Raw genomic sequence first — 18,800 nt, forward strand, 5'->3', positions numbered from 1 at the left:
CAAATGTTTATTATATTTTTGTTTGATTAAACAGATAAAACTAACAAACTTTTAATTTATTTATTATTTTAATTACTTGGAGCGCTCGTAGGTTTTTATAGTATTCTTCCGATTATGAATATGTATAATGAAATTACTAAAATGTTTACAATTTTAGTTACAATTTTTAAATTTTGTTTTAAAGTACGCTACTGGTGGCTAATCATTTTACAAAATTTGTTACTTTTACGTATTTTATACGTGTTCAGACAGAAATTGCGCACGCAACGCTAATTAAGAATAAAAAACATGCAACAATTACAATTTGAAAAAAATTTCTCATTTATGTGTGTTAATGAAAGCAGGGACTTACTGTTTTATTTATATTTTTCAAATTGACATAATATTTGAAAAAAATAAAATAATATCAGGGGCATACGTGAATGGATTTATTTTCCAAAAACTATTTATGAAAATGGTACAAAAGTAATAAGTAATATTTTATTTTATTACTTGATGTTGTTAAGTAAATATGCTTTGAATTTCTAAAATCGCTTCTCCTGATTTATGATTTGATCCTAATTACTTTATTATTTAATTATACTAATTTTTTGTTTAAATAAATTAAGTAAGCGGATAATTGTTATACTCTTGTAATAGAGCATTTGCATCTCTGATTTGTTTATTCACATTTAATAAAACCAATTTAATAATAAAATTATAGAAAATCATATATTACATATAAATTGCTTGATATAATTTACAACGAATTACAAACTGCTATATTACATGGAATTCTTAATAGCATGAAAGATAAATAAAATCACTTGTTCATACACATGATAAAAATACATGAATATCTAAAATAAATATTAAGTCACTTTAGTTTTGTTTGCTTTGTAAATTTCTCTGTACATTTCCTCCGCCTTGATTCACTCCTCTACCAAGAGGTGCTGGTTTACCTCCACGGCCACCTCCGAAAGATCCTCTTCCACCACCACGACCTCTTTGATTTCCACCTCGCCCTCCTTTCATATCTCCTCGTCTTTGGCCTTTCACCATAGTCTCTTCTTTAACCATATCTATGACTTCATCTGGGATTCGCAAGTATTTAATTGTGCTTCCTCTAATATAGCATTCGGGCATCCTCCAGAATTTATCACCATCCTGTTATAGAGAGTCAAATATTAATAGTAATTGCCACCTATATTTATTGTTGCACTGTAGAATTATACTAACCCTAGAGGTGCAAATCACTTCACGCAAATTGATATTCATCCAGTTATCACAGCTTACTAAGTGACCGTTGTAGGTTTCACCATTTTTCAACTCAACCAACTAAAACATTGAATAAATAAGTATTTTAAATAAATAATAAATTCTTAGGATAGCTATACATACCATAGGATGATTCTGAGCAGTTCTCAATAAAGATAAGGGCAACTGAAATGTTAAACATAAATTGTTATCGTTAAATACTTTTATGTAAATCAAATGTAAATATAGCTAGTTAAAAAAATTGATGAAATATATTATATATTGGGTTGTTTGGAAAGTAACTTCGTTTTTTATAGACATTTTGTCACGTAATTTTCATACAATAAACAAATACTTAAATAAATTATGTATTGGCAGTTTTGACCGAACATTTTTTGTCATATTTCTGCATAATAGCATAATACAGAGAACATACATTTTTTGGTCGTTATTGGCAAAAAACTGATCAAAGTGCTTTTTGACATGCTGATTTGAGGTAAAGGTTTTACCGCCTGAAAATATTTTTAGTGACCAGAACAATTAATGGTCCGATGATGGCAGGTTTGGAAAATATGATGCATGTGTCATTGGGTCCTATCAAAGCTACAAAAGCTTTTGGCAAATGTCCACACTTATGCGAGGTCTTGCGTCATGTTGATGCAATACTATACCTCGCTTGTGGGTTAATTCTGACCTTTTCTATTGAACTATATCATTTAGTTTATTAGCTGATGACATATAGCATCCAAAATAACCTTTATGTTATCCTGGAAAAGCTGAAAAATGAACAACTCCTTTAAAGTCATACCAAACATACTGCCTTTTTTGGCAAATTTCAGCTTTGCACCTGTTTTGAGCAGGCTTTTTTTTTTGTTTCATGGACAAATGCATGTATTGTATTCTTTACATCCCATTTGAAATTCTTAGTGACAATTCACTTGATAATTTTCAAGACTTTTCATAGGCGAATCGCGGACGCGGACGCCAAACGACACACGCTTCATTCTATTAGAACCATACATTGAGTTTCAAGGAAAATCCCAGACATTTTGAGTGGTCATAGACTGCTAAATTTAATAAATTTTAACTCAATGGGATCTCATGTATTGTTAGTCATCGGTTTGCATCAACTAGTGCCTTTCTTGCATCTTTATCAGCTTCAATCGTACTTTTTGGTACACATTTTGGTGAAGTTGGTACATCTTAGACGTACTATCAACACGTCATTTCCATACACATCGGTCAATTTCATTTTGACTTAAACAGTATATTTACCTTTTCTATAGCAAAAGATAAAAAATATCGAAAATGCTGCTTGATTCTTTCCGTATTCAAAGTGGTACCATCTAAAAACTACTGCATGTAAATGATTAGAATTTTTTACATACGAGCCTTAAAATATAAGTTTTCAAATCATATAATAACAACAGGGCTTGAGTGTGATGTTAGGTTCAAAAAAATATAGTTAAATTCTCATGGTAAAGAAACGAAGTGACTTTCCGAACAACCTTATAACAGTATTCCTCTTTGTATTATTTATATTAACCTCTTTGATCATAACCAACACGGAGGGTTACTAACAAGAACCATTACTCTGCAACATTTTAAATTACTAGAATGAATATAATAAACTATAATTAATTCCTCAATGTTGCAGGAAATCTTTGAAATAATGAATACCAAATTATAAGCATTATTTAGTACTTTTTAGGAACACATACCATGTTGGTGATATGTTGCCAAAGTAAACAGCAACAAAGAACTTATAGAGTTCACTGTCAGCTTAAACGACCACAATAAGTTATATTTAAGAAAAAAGTAAACTTGAGGTCTTAATTCTCAAAAATTTAATATTTTTGTTTTGTGCGTTCTAAAGACTTATAAATTGTCAAATGTCTTCCTAACATAACCTTAAAATTTTTGACATGCGACGTCACCATCTATCGGGGAATGGCCGAAGTTTTTGGGAACTGTCACTTTGACAGTTCCAATAACATTTTTGACAGCTGTCTTTCGTACTGTCAATGTGCTTGTGTGTTGTGCAATCTGAAAGAAAAATGTTTATTTTATTATAAATGTATCAAACATTTGGTAAGTTGTTTATAAATTAGATTATTAAATATGAATCACACTAATTCTTAAAATGTATGCAACTTGTTTCATTAAAATATACACTATAATTAGTGACTTGTTTTTTGTGTACTTTCATTCACCATGTGTTTGATCAAAACATTATGTCTGGTATATTCTATATTTTCAAATTTCTATTTGATATTATAAAATTATATATATATATATATATATAAATATAATATAATATGATATATTCTTACATTTTTGTATAATTGTCTGTTTTATAAAATATGCATTCATAATTAAATGAATTTATTTACATATTATATTAATCAAAGCACTCTATATGATTGAAAATATATTTAATTCAATTAGAGTATCTATATGTGTTACCATGTTAGACAAATAAATTTAAATAGCAATATTTTGTTTCATGTAATGTTTTTTATTATTAAATTTTATTTTATTTATTAAAGTTCATGTAATTTTTTTTATTAACTTCAATTGTTTTAAAAATCTCTCTTGATAATTGTCTATTTGTTATCAACTTTCATTTGTTATACTGATTTATTGGTGTGAACAAAGATATTAGTTATAAAGTCCAATAAGTTTTACTTTTATAGGTCATTGTACTCTATGATCCAGTTTTATGCAATTTATATATTGAAATATAGTTTAGTTCATATCTATCAATTTAAATATGTATATTTGTATACGCAGGGTCGGTCCTGGAGTATTTAGCGCCTGCATGCCAATTTTTTTCTAGCGTCCTCCCCCACCTTTAATAAACATTTACGTTAATTTTTTTAAATAATTTTTAATAAATCTGGATTTAGTACAAAAAAATTAGGTATAATATAAAAGCGCATAAAATATATTGATTTTAAATTTATTCAGAAGGTCAAGTCGATTTTACGAGTACTCATAATCAAATTGTAGTATGAAATGCCTTTTATCGTTGTCGCAATACCGAACTATTTTTAAATTCTTATTTTCAATATAAACTCTTTGGACATTCAAAAATTTCAGTATGTTCATTATTGCTTACAAGAGTATTATTACATTTTTATTTTATTCTAACGCATGTGTAATATTAATATTTTGGGTTTAGAAACATTTTATCTATTTATAATGGGCATTTGGTGCGATTTATTTTATTGAGCAAATCATAAAGAGCAAAAAAGGTAGTCTCTCATTATTAAACATAACACTGGTATTATGTTGGATTATTTTAATTTAATTTTTGTAGTTTTCGCCCCCCACCCCTATGGCGTGCGAACGCATTATTTGCCTCGCATTCAAGGTAGAACCGGCCCTGTGTATACATACATATTATGCAGCATTTTTAACAGCTGATTATTATTGTGTTCTATTCTAATTTTATATATTTGTGGTATCAATTACCATCAATCTTTAATTTAAACATTTTGTTGCTCCTATAAGATTTTTTAATAAAATACAGAGATCGGTAATAAAGCTGAACAAATTAAAATATACATATGAACTTAAATGACAGAACAATATACTCTTAATGTAACATCTGCTTATTTTTTTATAAAAAAAACCAATTTGCTAATTTTATGTTTACTCGACATTTCAAGCCATTCTGAATCGAATGAGACCAAATTTAGACAAAGTATATATATGTGTGTGTATGTGAATAAAGTTTCATCTTAATCGACGTTTTCTCAAAAACAGCTGGACCCATTTTAAAAATTTAAAAGCATTTCATAAATTTAAAATTTGTCAGTCTTGCGCGACGATTGTCCAAACTGTTTCTTTGTAATTAAAATAAAAAAGAAAAAAAATTGTCCACGTTTTAGCCAAAAGTTACGAATAGATTTTATCAAATACTATTTGATAGATGTTATTTAGAAATTCTGCTGAATAGTTTTGGACAAAGATTGGCCGAGCCATTTTTTCGTAGTTAACTTCGATGATATATGTAATCGTGCAATTGATAATGTCATCTAAAATATCTAAATGTCAATAACGATTCATCAGACAAGTCAATTATTACACATTTCGGGAAGTTCATGCAACTTGCCTTAATGCGAAATGGCACTCTCAACTAATTTGGTAATTTGATTTATAATATTAATAAGTATTTAAATTTATTAGGTTTCATATTATAAAGCAGAATTGTATAAAACTTTGAAAATCCATCTAAAAAGTATCTCTAATTGAATTGTTTATTGTTTGTATATGAATCAAAGAATCATTAATAAATAAATCGTTCACATTTATTTTAATGATTTTTTATAAATGTAAATATTTTTATATTTTTCTATCAGTTTTTGTTACGAATATTTTGCTCTATATAATGAAAATTAAACTCATTTTAAATTATATTTCACTATATAAAAGGTAATAGCATCAAATAAAAATACTCCTTGTGTTAAATTAATATCGAAATATCAGACAAATTATATATCAAAATACCATAAACGTTTATTATGGTCTTAAATTTTTGTAGTATGTCCTATATTCCAATATTTATTCTATGATAGAATGATTTATAACTGCCCACATGTTGACCCAATTTTTCTAAAATTCGCGAATTTACAATCTTGTTTATAGCTTATGATTTATGGTGCATTGTGATAAAAATATTGCCTTTGAAATTAAAAAATCACGTGAAATTTGTTCCTATAATATTTGACAAACACATATATTTTACACATAACAGAAAAAATAAAAAGCAAATTGATAACGTAAAAGTTAATTATTTTTTATATGTATTTTGTTTTTGGAATTTGTCATGTTATCCATTACTTTTAGTATTTATTTTGTGTTTTCTTGTAGTTGTACTTAAATTGTTAATAGTCAATATAATAATATATTTGCCACTTAATGTTTTATATTTTATTGTGCACTGAGGAAGATCTAAACTAGATCTCGAAACTTATGGAACCTTATTAATTTTTCCTAATGCAATATATTTTAATATAATAAATTTGTTAATGAATAGATATTTTGTTGATAAAGTTATTTTTGAAACAGAATAATCACATATATTATCAGAAAATAATCACATAGTCATAATAAAATTAGAAACAATCAGCCACATGTGAAAATAAAAATCATATGCATATTTATTGTTTATTTGAAGATAATGCGAACTATATTATTCATGATAATTAATTTGCAAGATTAAAATTCTTCAATTATATTATTAGTTATGTTATTACAAAGATAACGTGTTAGAAATTTGTCGGGCTTGATAATTTATTATTTGAAAATATTGTATGCGATTTCCGTCGAATTTGTTAACATTCCAATTCTATGCGAGAATAGTGCGTAAATACATTTGATTGTATATGAATATTTCTAAAATTCAACAACTTTGTCGTCTTGAAATTATGTGGGAATTTTATACTCAAATTGAATCCAATATTGTTTAGAAATTTATATTATACATACATTGTATGAATGTAGTTAGATTTATTATGTGTCAGAGCAACGTATGTCGGGTTTGCTAGTATATATATATACATATATACATATATATGTATATATATATATATCTTATATATAAAATTCTTTTATAATGATGTATGTAAATATACTCCTCCTAATCGATTATTCGGATTTTGATAAATCTTTCTGAAGTTTGTTAAGGGAATTTTTTAGGATGTATGTGATTATAAAAATATAGTAATTTAAAGACATGACAGCAAACAACATATTATTGTTTGACACTGAAAACATTTTGATACATGAGAATTGTCAAAAATGTCGATTCACTTGAAATTTGAATTTAGTTTAAACGAGCCTAGATAATGTTAGTATATAATATCCATGTTCATGATTATGAATGAGAAAAATGTAATATGCATACTATTATTAAAGCAGTTTAATATAATAACAAATTAATAAGACAATACGTCCAAAATTGCATATATATATTTTTTTTAATCTAATGCATGTTGTATTTAGCTTTACTTTACAAAATGATTTAAATACAAAAGAATATTTATACTTATTGAAAAAATGATTTAGAATTTTATTTTGTGAGTCAAAAATTCATTTATTTCATCATGATCTTAGATTGAACAGTGCCGTATGAACTAGATTTTAAAAATTAATTCATCTAAGATTTTAACTAATGTTTATTATATTATTAGTATGAAAAATGTAACTTCGAAATTAAAATTGCCAAAAAGCAACTAATATAGGGTACTCGATTATAAAAATTATAGACTATTATATATCATATAAATTATTGAATGAATTATTGGTTGGAAATAACAAGGGTGATATCGTTCTTTTACCGCAGATACTATTTTTTTTCTTTCTGAATTTCTAATACTGATAAAAAATGCAGTTTCCAATACGTATATAGTTTGTACTGAGATCATAAATGAAAGGGCATTAAATAGAATATTAAAAAGTATAGGATAGCATTTTAAAAATTTGGAATTTAAATTGAAGACGCGGGTACAGGACAACGTCTGTCGGGTCATCTGGTATATATATATATATATATATATATATTAGTTTAATAAATTATTTAAATCTATGCATACGTACCCAGAATTTGCATTATCTTCAGCCAATAATATTGCGGTACTTATGTTTTTCATTCCTTACATTTGATGCAAGTAAGAAAATTACAAACAAAATCAGGTTTGCCTTTCTTAGAATTCTATTACTATTGTGATTCATTTAATGCAACAGGTACAGTTGAATAATTGAACATTTCGATTGTGATGAGTAGTATCAATTGATCTAAGTTTTGGATTTGATTAGATTTACGATTTATGAAATTTTATGTTTATATTCAGAAAACAGATAAATGTCGGGGTTATCACTGCAGCTGGATATAAATTGATTGATGTCAATGCGCTATATAAATTGTAACAGTATCAAAAAGCATCTTTATTATTTTTAATTATTTGAAATAATTTGCACGAAAGAGTTACCAAGGAAAAATCTCTATAGTGAATTTCCAATTAGGAACTTTGAGTATTAAGTCACTTATTAAATTTTATTTATGGTATTTTTATTCATTTTACTTTATTTTAGCAATCAGAAATACAAAAATAATTTCTATGAGCTAAACTGTACATTTAAATAATAATGGTAAAATGAATACTTTTTAAATATTTATATTGATATATATCAAATCTAATAAGACTTATTGAATACTTTTCTTTTTTTCATATTCACCATGCTAAATTTATCTTAATTTAAATCCAATTCATAAAATTTCTCCTATTAGAGTTTTTATTATTTAGCATTCGCAAATTTGCTAAATTCTATTCACGTACGTCTTGCTTATAATTGACATTGGCAATGGAGGTCTGGTTGCTAATCGGAGAGCTAGTAATTAGTTTATTTTTATCTATTAAACTTTACTTTCAATATGCAATCAATGACTATGAAAAAATATTGATCAATTAAGGGATTAACTAATGATTGCTTAAACAAGAATAATTTTTACAATTAAAATCCAATTTTAGTTACAGGCATTTAACATTTTTACGAAAAATATTAATTAAAATTTAAATTAAACTTAAATATTAATATTTATATATTATGTATAGATATTATTTACAACGAATTATTAGTGCTCTACTTTAGGTATGGTATGAAAATACAATGTTTTACTTCTTTTACTTTATTCATTAATAAATCATCTGTCTAGGATCGCTTTTCTGAAACTTTGCTTGTACGTTTTGCATTTGGAAAATCTTTCAATACCGACATTGATATTATTTGAAAATATAGTAAAGAGGAGTAACATGAATATTTCAGTAATATAACTTTATGTAAATATGAATTATATTTGGTAAATGGACGATTACGCTAAACCTTATAGTTGAACAAGATTGTTTTTAAATTAATGAGCTAATCTACTGCGAATTAGTCAAAATATCCCGGGGCAACAAACATTACTCTATGCTTTAAAATAGTTCTCTAAATATGCTTAAGAAGGTTATTATAAATACTAACTAAATTAGAAAAACTTCTTACTGCTCAGCAAGAACATGATACTTTAGCAGGTAATTTATGATCAAAGATTATAGAGTCTGAATCTGTCTCATTTATATTTTATTATTGAAGCAACCACGAGTAATGAAATATTTTGCTTGGAGAAAATTATACAAACTTGATAAAATATTAATAAAAAATTGATTAATATAAACAATTACATGAATAGCACTAAATTTAATACATAAAGTTTGTACAAAACATGTAATATGCATTGAATGAAATTTAGATAGAGTATGACCAGTCTGACTTTAAGCCATTATGTTGTAAAAACTAAACCAATAATATCACAACAAATAACACATATCAAAGAAACAACTGTCTGACTATGTCAGTAAAATTTCCAGCTAATTCATTATTATAGAAATGTGTTTTTTTGCTGTTTTTGAAAAAATTGTAACTTGGTCTTCTTTACCCCATAGCAGGGGTTAATTGGGATGGCCAGAAGGCAAACGGGTGGAATAATCGAGCTATTATTTTGTAAAATCCCTTTAAAATTAAAATTAAACTTTAAAATTAGACATAAATAAATAAACAATGAATAGGAATACATTGAAATACAATGAATAAAACATAATACATTTTAATAACTATTACCTATTTATTGGATGCAAGTTGCACTGGATGAGTAGGTCGTTTCAAGACTTATTCTGGTTGGAGGTATAATCTCAAGAAAGTGATTCATTATTAGATTCAGATTATAATCATATTTTACTTGGCGGTAAGAATGATTATTACTCAATTACTTTTTAATTTAATTTTAAGACTTATTTTAATTTTAAAGGGATTTTGCAACATAATAGCTCGATTATTCAACCAATGCAAAATATAAATTTCATGGGTGCATTATTTACAGAAATAACACTGTACATAACCTTGGTATGGTATTTTGGTAGAAATATTGATCAGCAGAGTTGGAATAACTATTTATTTAATTTATCTTTTGCTTTTTTTGAACTTAATTTACTTTTTCATTTGCTATTTTTTATTTTTTACACTTTTGCCAAGGTTAGTTGGTGCCCGTAACCGCTAACAGCTAAATAAAATTCTTTTGTTATGGATTTTCAAACAATGTCGTATTTTCCCTTTAGCAATGTCGTAAGAACTAAAGTGAGGTGTAAGGGCTAGTTATGCATCATTTCCCTACACTTTTAAATATTTGTTGTTAAAATTTCTGAAGGCTACGGTTTTCTGAGATGTCGGTGATAGCCCTTTCTTCCGCGGATCTTTGAGCCCATCTCGACCTTATGCTATATTTATATATCTTGCTTGGCAAGGTTATCTAAAACGAGAATAAAAAAGATTATGACACTCAAATCTAAATAGTGATCAAAATTTAACAATCTAAATATCCAGCATCCTAATTAAGGTGATCATATTTTTCAACGTCAAAATCCGGGATTGGGGGGGGGTATATAATAACAGTTTTTTTTATAAATCTTTTATACGACTTGCGGACTTTCATTTATTATTCGATTATATGTCATACTTTTTTATATATGATATTATAACTTACATCGATCTATGTGTTTTTCGCACTTTTGAGCCTTGTATAATATTCTATTCAATTTTATTCATAAATATTTTGAAAAAATCGCACTTGCTCGTTTGTTTTCATAATTTTTGTTAATTCATCTGTTAATTTTCGAAAAACCGGGACAATCCGGGACAAAAGATCTAAATCTGGTACAAATCATGATTATAAAATAAGGGACATAAGGTTTTTTTTTTTTTTTTTTGTATAGCGAAGGAAATGCTTTTATGCATCCCAGACCGGTCTTCTGTCTGGGTATGTCGGACTCGATACCGCCCTGGTATAATACCGACTAAAACCTCCGCTTTGCCCCTGCCTCTGGTCCCCACGGAAACCGCCGCTAGGCATTACTTCGTGGGGGGAGGATCTAGAATGTTACAATTCTTAACTTGTTATAAACAATGTTATAAATCATAAACATTTTACTTATCTTTTAAATGGGCGACATAAGGTGGAAATCCGGGACTGTCCCGGCCAATCCGGGTCCAAGATCATCAATATCCAATTTTTATGGAATTAAATTTGTTTATAATGATGAGTAAAAAAGATTACCGACTCTTTTCAATTACGTATTGTTTGGAGGATTTATTCCAGTAGCGTTTTGTGGCTTATCAAAGTGACGGATGATAAATACACGTGCATTTTTATATTTCATATGTCCCGCAGTCGATCGAGATCTTGACGAGCGGTCAGTAGTGCGCGGTTAATCGCCGATCGAACCACAAGTGCTCCCAAATTAGTCGATTTAAATTGATTAAATTTAAATAAAAATTAATTAGGCATAATTTAAATGATATTTTTTTCTACAAAGTTTTGTACGAGGTGACGAGGAATTGGTAATTTTTGGGAGATGTTAATCCTTTGTAGTGTTGTTTTATAAAATTTGTTGGAATTTACTTAGCTATCTAGCGTTTAAAAAATATGATAAATTTATAGAGATCGTAAAATCTGTAACTATTTTACATGGATAATTATTGAAGTATTTATGTGAATTTTAATTCTAAATAATATTTTTAATAAATCTAGTTTATTTTTAAATGTTGCGCAATAATATTAGTTGGTAATTTCTTGGAGTAATTTGGCAATTGATAATTTTACAATAACACTACAATAAATATTCGTAGTGTTATTTTATACAATTTATTTGATTTTACTTTCTTAAATATTCAATTAAGAATTATGATAAATTTATAAAAATGGTAAAAAATCTATAACAGATTCAAATGGATGTTTAATGAAGTATTATTATGGAAATTTTAATTTGAAATAATATTAAAAAAAATCGAATTTATTTTTATATTTGCACAACTATTCTCTAAATATTTTAGTGCTCTAAAATTAGTAGATTCAAATTAAATAAAGTAACTTCAATACAGTTAAAAGCGTATGTCAAAGAACACATTTGTAGGTATTATAAATTAATAACATTAAAGAGATAAATGTACGGTTCCCACGTTGATATAGTATTTAAAAAATACACATTTATTCAACAAATATAATTTTTTTTAAAAGAATTATTAATTTCTTTTCTGAGATATAAATTTACAATACACATTTTCAATTCAGCTCATGATAGTTTTTAAGTAATTTTTAATTTTAAATAAAAAAATCAGATAATTTTTCATTAATTAAGAAACATTTAAATGATATTTTTTTCTACAAAGTTTTGTACGAGGTGACGAGAAATTGGTAATTTTTTGGGGGTGATAATCAATTGCAGTGTTATTTTAAAAATTTTATTTGATTTTACTTACTTAGATATTCGTTTGATGAATTATGATAAATTTATAGAGATGGTAGAAGATCTTTAATAGATTCAGATGGATGATTAATAAAGAATTATTGTGGAAATTTGAATTCAAAACAATATTTTGAATAAATCGATATTTTTATATTTGGCATAATAATATGACATATTATTTTTACAGTTTTATTAGATTTCATGAGAATTTTCTTACCTTTTTTACAAATATTTAACATCTATTGTGTTGACTATTAAGGATTACAGCTTTCATTATGATTATTTCAATTCAGTACTATTTACTATAAATACTTAGATATTAAGTTAGCTTCTATAAAATAGTCATTTTTTAATAATCAATTTACTAAATTTTACTCAAACATAGAAACTAGAGTTAATGGAGAATATTTTCAAATATATTCTTAATTTTTTTTTAAATTTGAATTTATTTTACCAAATCGATTTATTTAAATATGTATAATATTTATATTTAATATGTATAACTAACAGCATAAAACATTTAATATTTATTTTTATTTAGTTTTTATATTAATTTAATAATATTTCCAATTATTTGATGAAAATAGGGTATAAATGCTTTCTAGCGGATTTTAAATATTGCCTGCATATTTTTACATATGGTTTGTTATAACTATCTTAATTTTAGAATCTAAATATTCAAGATGCATCAACTTTATACTAATTCTGTACTAATTATTTTATCAAATCTAAGATTTGTTGTTAATTTGATCATGCTTTTTATTCTTCAATTTAATCTTTTATGTATTCAAAATGCATTTTTGAATGTATTTATGTTACCTGAAGTAATTTGATATCATAGGGGCAATTCTTTATTAATCATTTTTAAAATACTGGTCTTTTACAAATTACCAAATATAGTTAGTAACTATCTTCTAATGATTATCATTTTGCAATTTTTCTATAAAAATTCTCCTTAATTTTATTAACTTATAATGCCTACAAATGTGCTCTTTATTCTTTAATTTAATATTCGATGTATTAAAAATACATTTTTTACTCTATTGAAGTTACTTTAATTAATTTTAAATTTATGCCTATTAAAATTAATTTACCAAATAGTCAGGAACTATAATCTACTGATTTTTATTTCACAATTTCTCTATAGAAATATCTTAATTTTTTCGCGATGATTAGACTTCTTGGAATTTTCAATCTGATTGTATAAATGTGTTTTTTTAATATACTATATCAACGTGGGTACCGTACATTTTTCTCTTTAATTTTACCGATTTATAATACCTACAAATGTGCTCTATATTCTTTAATTTATTATTCTATGTATTAAAAATTTATTTTTGACTGCATTGAAGTTACCTTAAATAATTTGATATGATAAGTCAATACATTATCAATTATTTTTAAAATTCTTGTCTATTAAAATTAATTTGCCAAATATAGTTAAGAACTATAATGAACTGATATTTATTTCACAATTTCTCTATAAAAATATCTTCATTTTTTCGCAATGATTAGACTTCTTGAAATTTTAAATCTGATTGTATAAATGTGGTTTTTAATATGCTATATTAACGTGGGTACTGTAGATTTTTCTCTTTAATTTTACTAATTTATAATACCTATAAATGTGCTCTTCATTCTTCAATTTAATATTCTATGTATTAAAAATACATTTTTAACTGTATTGAGGTTACCTTAAGTAATTTGATTTGATAGGTAATTAATTATTTTTAATTTTTTTGTCTATTAAAATTAATTTACCAAATATAGTCAGGAACTATAATCTACTGTTACAATCGTTCAAGACAAGACGTTCTATAAAAATATTTAAACATTTTTTCACGATGATTACTTTAAATTTTAAATCTGATTGAATACATGTGTATTTTTAATTTACTATTTCACTCGCGAATTCTGAGATTTATTTGAATTTTGTAGCATCCGAGTAGAAAGGTTTAATGTGGGTTTCTCATATTTTTCTCTTTAATTTTATCAATTATTATAATCGTGCTCTTTATTCTTTGGTTTAATCTTCTACGTATTTAAAATGCATTTTTGCATGCATTGAATTTACCTTAATTAATTTGATTTCACAGAACAATTTATCATTAATTATTTTTAAAATATAAAATATTTAAATTATTCACTTTTTTACTTTTGTATTTATTTATCATTTTTATAGTTGATGCCTTCTAGTAATTTTTCTTCCACAATTTCTCTATGACTACTTCTTTACGACGATTATTAATAGAATTTTAAAAACATCTTATGAAACATAGATATTTTTATCAAACGTGTAAAAATGTTCAACAACTCTAAAGTCGATAATGTTAATTTTTTCATGTCAACAATCGCGTTATCATTCGACATGACACAGTTCTCTGTTTTCTTGTCAGTTCTCTTCATCTGCGGGCATGACCCGCCGCCGCCGCCGCGCACTTTCGCGTTATCCACCTTTTGTGATTTTTTTTTGCGCTTTATTATCTGTCTGATTCGGTTTATGGAGTGGTGTAAAACATTTCGAGAAAGTAATAAGGATGATAAAGGATAATCGACGTTTTGAAGGTTTTTGAACATTTTGGCATACCTCAGAAAAAATGGATGTGTGTGTGTATATATATGGATAGAATTTTTCGTCCATATTTTCGGGCGTACGGATCAACCGATTTGAATGGTTCAGAAAACATTCGATTCCTATTGATAAGGGGATGTGCTGATTAGTTTTTGGCAAAGGCAGGTCCAGCAGTTACGGAGATAAAGAGCAAAGAGTGCAGAAAATAGAAATCGAGTTTTTGAGAGAACGTAGCATCCGATTTGAATGATCTAAAAAACATTCAATTAGTAATGATTGGGAGAAGTGGTTATTAGTTTTTCGCAAAGGCAGGCCCAGCCATTTCAAAGATACGGAGCTAAATGTACAAAATATGACAGTTTTTGAGAGAACTAAGCGTTCAATTTAATTGATTCAAAGAACTATCTGCTTGTCTTAACAAAATAATTGATTTTGGAAAAAAAAAATTGTTTCAACTTTTTTTTTTTTTAAATTTTTTTTGTTTATCGAAAATAATTCAGATTTAATTTTTAATTCTGACTATAGTTCTAATATACTTTACAAATAATTTTAACTTTGCAATGCAATTTATATAATTCTTATAAATATTAGACAATGTTACAATATTTATAGTAATCTATTTGAAAACATTCAGTATTCTTCGAACATTTCGTTACGGTACGGGAAGTTCCAGCAATTTGACTTAAGGCACGATGCCACCCACCCCACAAGTTATTATTTATAGTTGCAAGCACGTAGCATGCATAATTTGATTTTATCACACAAAAGTAGACGTAATTTGTTGTTCTGGGATTTTTTATTAATACATATATTGTTGCCAAGACAATAATATGAAATTTTACTTGTTATTTAATTTCTGTCTCGAATAGTTAGATGATTTTTCTCTATAATAGTTAAATTTCAAAGCAATTTTGTAATTATACCAATTATGTACTTAATTTTCTAGATGTTAACTATTTAACAGTAATAAACGTTGTAATTAAAAAAAAATCTATCTAAATCAGTAGTCGACTAAGAATTAGGAAACTATTTAATTAAGCATAAATAACTACAAATTTTATGTAAATTACTTTTAATTTTAATTAATAACTGTAAAGATCGTAATCGTATACTTAATTTTAATAGTCATCTATATGAATTGCCTATTTTCAAAAGTTGTTCTCATCATTTTTTTTAATTTATCACAATTTTTGAGTTTTTAAGCAACTAGTAATATTCGAATAATATTGTCTTTATAGTTTTGTTCTCATTTGTCTGCAAAGATTCTTAACTTAATCATCTTTAGCCAATTTCAGTAGGTATTAGCTGAATTTCTAACCTATATATGCAAATATTCTACTCAGTATTTTAGTTCTAATTACGATTTTTAAATTGTTTACCAAATATTAAAGTTCAAAATTTTATACTATATGCTTAATTTTATCTTTAATAGTCAAGAAATATTTTTAATTTAATCAATCAAACCGAATTCTTTACATTTTTTTGCAAATACCCTTCTCAGCATTTCAATTTTAAATACGATTATTAAATTGGTGACAAACCAGTAATAATCAAAAAATAATATCTTTGATAGTCAGGAGCTTTCCTAATCATATTCCTTAATCATATTTAGTCAAGTTTAGTAGATACATTTCTAACCTATTTTTGTAAATATTTTCCTCATTATTTCAATCTTAAATACGGTTCTAAAATTGTTCACCGACTATAGTCAGGAAAAAGGCGTTTGAGGGACGAATACTGGACTGATAATTAACAAAACCATAAAGTTTCATTCGAGTATAATAATTTAATTTAAAAATGTAATATTTTGATATACTCAACGATTTTTTATTATTTTAATATCTTATAGCCAAGAGGAAAGTACGATTTTTCATTTGTATAAAACTTTTGTTTCATATTTGTTTGATGCATTTTTCTTTAATAGTAGGATTATTTATATGACTTTTTATTCAATCGGTACATCAAAATGCATATTGTGGCGATCGAATCGTGTCTGTATAAATTTAATCAAAATTTGTAAGTTTTGATACAAATCTGCTTGATTTTTAGGTACTATACGCAAATATTATTTTTAGTATTTTAATTTTAAAGACAATTTTTAAATCCTTTCGAATATTCCAAAAATAATGTTATTAGATTAAGTATTTGATAGTCAGAAAAAGATGAGATACGTATACATGAGCAGGTAATGCCTGAACGCAAAATTTTTAATTCGAATGCCAAATTCTAGTTTATAAATATAATATTAGAGAAAAATAATCCACCAAACCTTAATCTACCATTCTCGAAAGTGTGTATTGTATCAGTTTCACCGCAATAACACTTAAACGAGGTACATACCACGAATGCTAATGCAATATAACAATACAATAGCTGTAATTATTCAGGCATTTGTGCTCGCATAATAGAGCTATTAGTCTCTTTAAGTGGGCTAACAATAATTTTTCAAATATATTTCGCACAGAACCGCAAATTGAGCGTGTACACAAACACAGTAGTATTTTAGTTTACTTAAAAAATTCCTATTTCAATCAATATTTGTACGCAATGATTATGATTGAATATTGATGGACCGGGTGTCTCGACATGAATTTAAGACGCAGTTTATCAAATTGATAGTGAAAGTTATACTTTCGTTGCAGAGAGAAAAAACATTGGCAAGCGTATTTTTATTTAGCAAATTTTTAATGGCAGAGCCAAATAAATTTATAAAAAGTTTATTGAATTTATTTAGTGTTCTCACCTCGAGTATGCAAAGTTTGATCTTTATTTTCTTACTGCTTATTGCCAAAAATTGTTAAACACATAAAACTCCTGAAGGAGCCTTTACATTGAATAAAATTCCATTTGTCAAATTAATAGTGAAAGTTCAACTTTCATTCCAAAGTAACATGGTAAAGGGAAAATCGTTGGTATTTATCTTTAATGGTAAAATAATGTTTCTGTCATACTGAACTACTTTGGGAAACAAAAAAATACTCACAGTCATTGCTAAATCAACGTTGATTAATAGAATATCTAGAAATTATTGTGAGAGTTAAGATTTCATTTATTAATTTATTAATCTATTTCCAAGAATTTTGTTAAATACTTTTCAATAAGATTAACGTTTCATTTATGCATTGTATACAAAACTAATTTTGTTATTTTGCAGGCTAGACGGATAATAAATAAATTTTGTAACAAACATTTTAAATTCATGATACAGACTTTTAATCATGCCATATAGAAAATATTTTACATTCAGTTGTCGACAAGTAATTAAATTTTCATATTTAACAATAAGTGTTAAATTACAAAATAATTCTGTTACTCGTCAAATGTAGAGTTAACTGAATATAAATGCATTATTTATAAATTATTAATTTAATTGTGTTATGTAATGATAATTAAAGAGTTAATACGGCAAGTTATCTCAATTTTGTTATTATTAATTTAATCGAATTATGTAACAATAATTAAAGAGTTAATTGGGCATGACGAATCTACGGTATTAATGGTCTTGACAATAATATTGTTATTTACATCAAAACTTAATTTATATATTTTTTTATAGAGTAACCTTAGATTCTCGAGATTAGTTTTTTTTAAGAAATATTAATATTGTCTGAGAAAAGTGAGTAAAATCACTTTTATTTAAACCACTA

The 18,800-nt window shown here is 26.1% G+C and overlaps 2 protein-coding genes across 3 annotated transcripts in view; one reads left to right on the forward strand and one right to left on the reverse strand.

The window, feature by feature from the left end:
• Positions 1-861: 861 nt before the first annotated feature.
• On the reverse strand, positions 862-2,842 carry LOC113373910 (U6 snRNA-associated Sm-like protein LSm4). Its single transcript, XM_026614176.1, has 4 exons — positions 2,783-2,842; positions 1,381-1,422; positions 1,219-1,317; positions 862-1,146 (listed from the first exon to the last, which is right to left on the reverse strand). The coding sequence occupies exons 1-4, from the start codon at positions 2,792-2,794 to the stop codon at positions 862-864; spliced, it is 438 nt and encodes a 145-aa protein (XP_026469961.1). The 5' UTR covers positions 2,795-2,842.
• Positions 2,843-11,539: 8,697 nt separating this feature from the next.
• Positions 11,540-18,800, forward strand: part of LOC113372190 (sodium-independent sulfate anion transporter-like) — a 34,006-nt gene continuing 26,745 nt past the window's right edge. The window contains exon 1 of one of the 2 annotated variants that reach the window (XM_026612514.1): positions 11,540-11,676. The gene's annotated coding sequence lies outside the window, so the exon portion shown is untranslated. The remainder of the gene's footprint in view (positions 11,677-18,800) is intronic. The other variant, XM_026612512.1, reaches the window with a different exon arrangement.

Source organism: Ctenocephalides felis, unplaced genomic scaffold (assembly GCF_003426905.1).
Source record: "Ctenocephalides felis isolate EL2017-DRISC unplaced genomic scaffold, ASM342690v1 CF-g0.4_SCAFFOLD_01604, whole genome shotgun sequence".
Taxonomy (NCBI): Eukaryota; Metazoa; Arthropoda; class Insecta; order Siphonaptera; family Pulicidae; genus Ctenocephalides; species Ctenocephalides felis.

What these genes read in the sequence shown, in the direction of transcription:
- LOC113373910 (XM_026614176.1), bottom strand. An exon ending in CTGCTCAGAATCATCCTATG is followed by an intron (nt 1,318 to 1,380) that starts GTATGTATAGCT and finishes TCAATGTTTTAG; the next exon opens with TTGGTTGAGTTGAAAAATGG. An exon ending in AAGTGATTTGCACCTCTAGG is followed by an intron (nt 1,147 to 1,218) that starts GTTAGTATAATT and finishes TCTCTATAACAG; the next exon opens with GATGGTGATAAATTCTGGAG.